A 2,500-nucleotide genomic window follows, 5' to 3' on the forward strand; every position below is an offset into this window, starting at 1 on the left:
TACGAGATTAGAACATTTTTCTCTTACCCAACAGACGAGAACAAACCGCAAACGTGCGAAGTAAATACCAGAAAAATAGCATCATTTGCGAGAAAACATGTTATACCAATCATAATAACCGAAGTCATATGGAAATAAATCGGATAAAAGTATTCTTGTGGATCAACAAAATATTCATTCATAAATACATGTCTCAATGGACGAGATTCGTTTATTGGAAAAATTATATCAAAGATTTTTGGTAAAAATGATGTCAAAAAACTTAGAATCACTGTTGTGTAAATGTATACTAAACGAGAGAGAAAAAACTGAATATGTTTTATTATATATTCAATAATGTGATTAAGAAATCTTACTTATGTATCCTATTATATAAAATCTTCCTTCTTTAGCATACTTTTCCAATATAGTAATCTCTTCTTTGGATTTCCATATTTTCCATTCGTCTTCAATCTTATTTAAAAGTTTTCCTATCTGTAAATATAATTTATTAATAATATTAAAATAAAATAATTTTTCACAGAAAAAAAAACTTGTGGTGACAAAATGACGAAATTGATTTGAATTTCTGAAATTACATTTGAGCACATTTTTTAAATTTTCTTTCATATCAATCAAATTATTATTACTATTATATAATGATAGAACGATCAACTGACCTTATCACCAGCGAAATAACACGTGTGACACTTGATAGAAATAGTTGTCATAAGTGCTATTCCTGCGACAGCATCAGCCATGAATTCTAAAGCTCCTTTAGAAGTATACAACAATAAAAACTGCAAGAATAATAATAACTAACGAAATCAGTTGTTTTATCAAACAAAATAAATTCATATTATATTATATTGGTTTATAATATTATTATTATTATATATGTATGTGTGTGTGTGTGTGTATATATATATGCACTTACGATAAAAGATATTTATCTTATTACAAGCTGGCTTAAATTGATGTAAAAATTTATTTAAAATAAAATTAATAATTATATATATATATATATATATATATATATATAACTATATATATATTATATCATACTTACCTCAGTAGTAATAATAGAAGTAGTCAGAAGAGTAACAAAACACAATGAAAGTAAACGTACATTAGGATTTTGATTAGGCCACTGACCCACCATTAATAACAAAAGTTTACTAAGCCTATAGTAAGGATGATCGAAAAAATCCATAGGATTGTTAAAGAGGCGTGAAACATTCTGAACGAAAGGAGAATGAGAAAAGTAACTGGTAAGAACCAGACGTATCCTAATAAAATATTTAAACCCTCCTTTTTCTATCTTCTTAAAGAAACGTACATGAAGTTGATAAGTCATAAGTAAGACAGATATTTGCAAATTTAATGATTATTCTCTTTTCTTTCTTACGTCTCATCATTTTCTTCAATGTGACATTTCTTTCTAAGTAGTTTTTAAAAAGCACGTTGTTAGAAACATGTAATTATAGTCGTATATAGAATAGTCAATAACAAATTATAGGCAAGTTTCTTATATGTCTTTTTCTTTTTTCTTTTTTTCATTCTCTGGATGGATGGATTATGCTATTATTTCAGCATGGAATGAACTGTCAAATCGATCATTCTAACAATCTCTAATTAATGTATCTCACACAGGCGTATGAGATCGTTAGACAGCTTGTTCTAAAAATTTCAGTGTTGTCTAAAAGCGTTACTTAGCATTCAGTTATAGAAAAACAACCGTTAAGAAACGTGCTGTATAATCGGTGATAAATAATTATTCAAAACTATTTTATTAGCTGTTCATCGTCATGCTAGAAATAAAATTTTGTTGTGAACTCTATTGGTGAAAGTATTTCCTAAAAAATCTCTAATATGAATATTAATACAAATGACAGTTCGTTTAATATCTTTCTCTTTTGTCTATTTTATATCTTTAACGCTATAATGTGACGTTGACAAAGTGATTTATATTAATTTATGATTTTTTATATTGATTAATGCATTTGAAGATATGCAACACTTCAGACACTGTCGATAATGTTATTACTACGAGCGCCATCTCTGAGTAAGCAATTTTTTTAACCCCGTAGAGTATGCAACCATCTCCTATAGACATGTATGACAGTGTTACATACTCTAAAGAGTAAAAGAAGTTTTTTACAGAAGAAGGTGTTATAGTCATTAATATTACCGGGGGATATTGCATATCTTCAGGCGTGATAATTTATATTGATTATTATAAATAATTATATAAAATCGATAAACAAATTTAATGAATAAAGTAATTGAAAATGATCAACAGTGAATCTTGAATGGTGTCTAAAAGTTGGTGAAACAATGACATGAGGTACCAACGTACATATATCGTTTATTTACACAAGGTAGTTCGCTCTTTTTCAATATTATCTTTCATCTTCCTCCTTTTCTCTTCATTTTCTTATACAATGACAATGCCATGTGAAAATGCGTGTGTTTGCGTGCATGAAAATTCCTGCGTGAGTAAATAATATCAGCGCGCATG

At 27.9% G+C, this 2,500-nt stretch overlaps 1 protein-coding gene across 1 annotated transcript in view; it reads right to left on the minus strand.

Moving 5' to 3' along the window:
* LOC124953528 overlaps positions 1-2,500 on the minus strand; it is a 6,251-nt gene that overhangs the window by 1,327 nt on the left and 2,424 nt on the right. The window contains exons 1-4 of the mRNA XM_047505052.1: positions 1,045-2,500; positions 660-754; positions 357-474; positions 28-289 (exon numbers count right to left, since the gene is read on the minus strand). The exon at positions 1,045-2,500 is cut by the window's right edge and continues 2,424 nt beyond it. Coding sequence (XP_047361008.1) covers positions 28-289; positions 357-474; positions 660-754; positions 1,045-1,336 — 767 coding nt within the window. The 5' untranslated portion in view covers positions 1,337-2,500. The remainder of the gene's footprint in view (positions 1-27; positions 290-356; positions 475-659; positions 755-1,044) is intronic.

Source organism: Vespa velutina, chromosome 12, assembly GCF_912470025.1.
Source record: "Vespa velutina chromosome 12, iVesVel2.1, whole genome shotgun sequence".
In the NCBI taxonomy this organism is placed as follows: domain Eukaryota; kingdom Metazoa; phylum Arthropoda; class Insecta; order Hymenoptera; family Vespidae; genus Vespa; species Vespa velutina.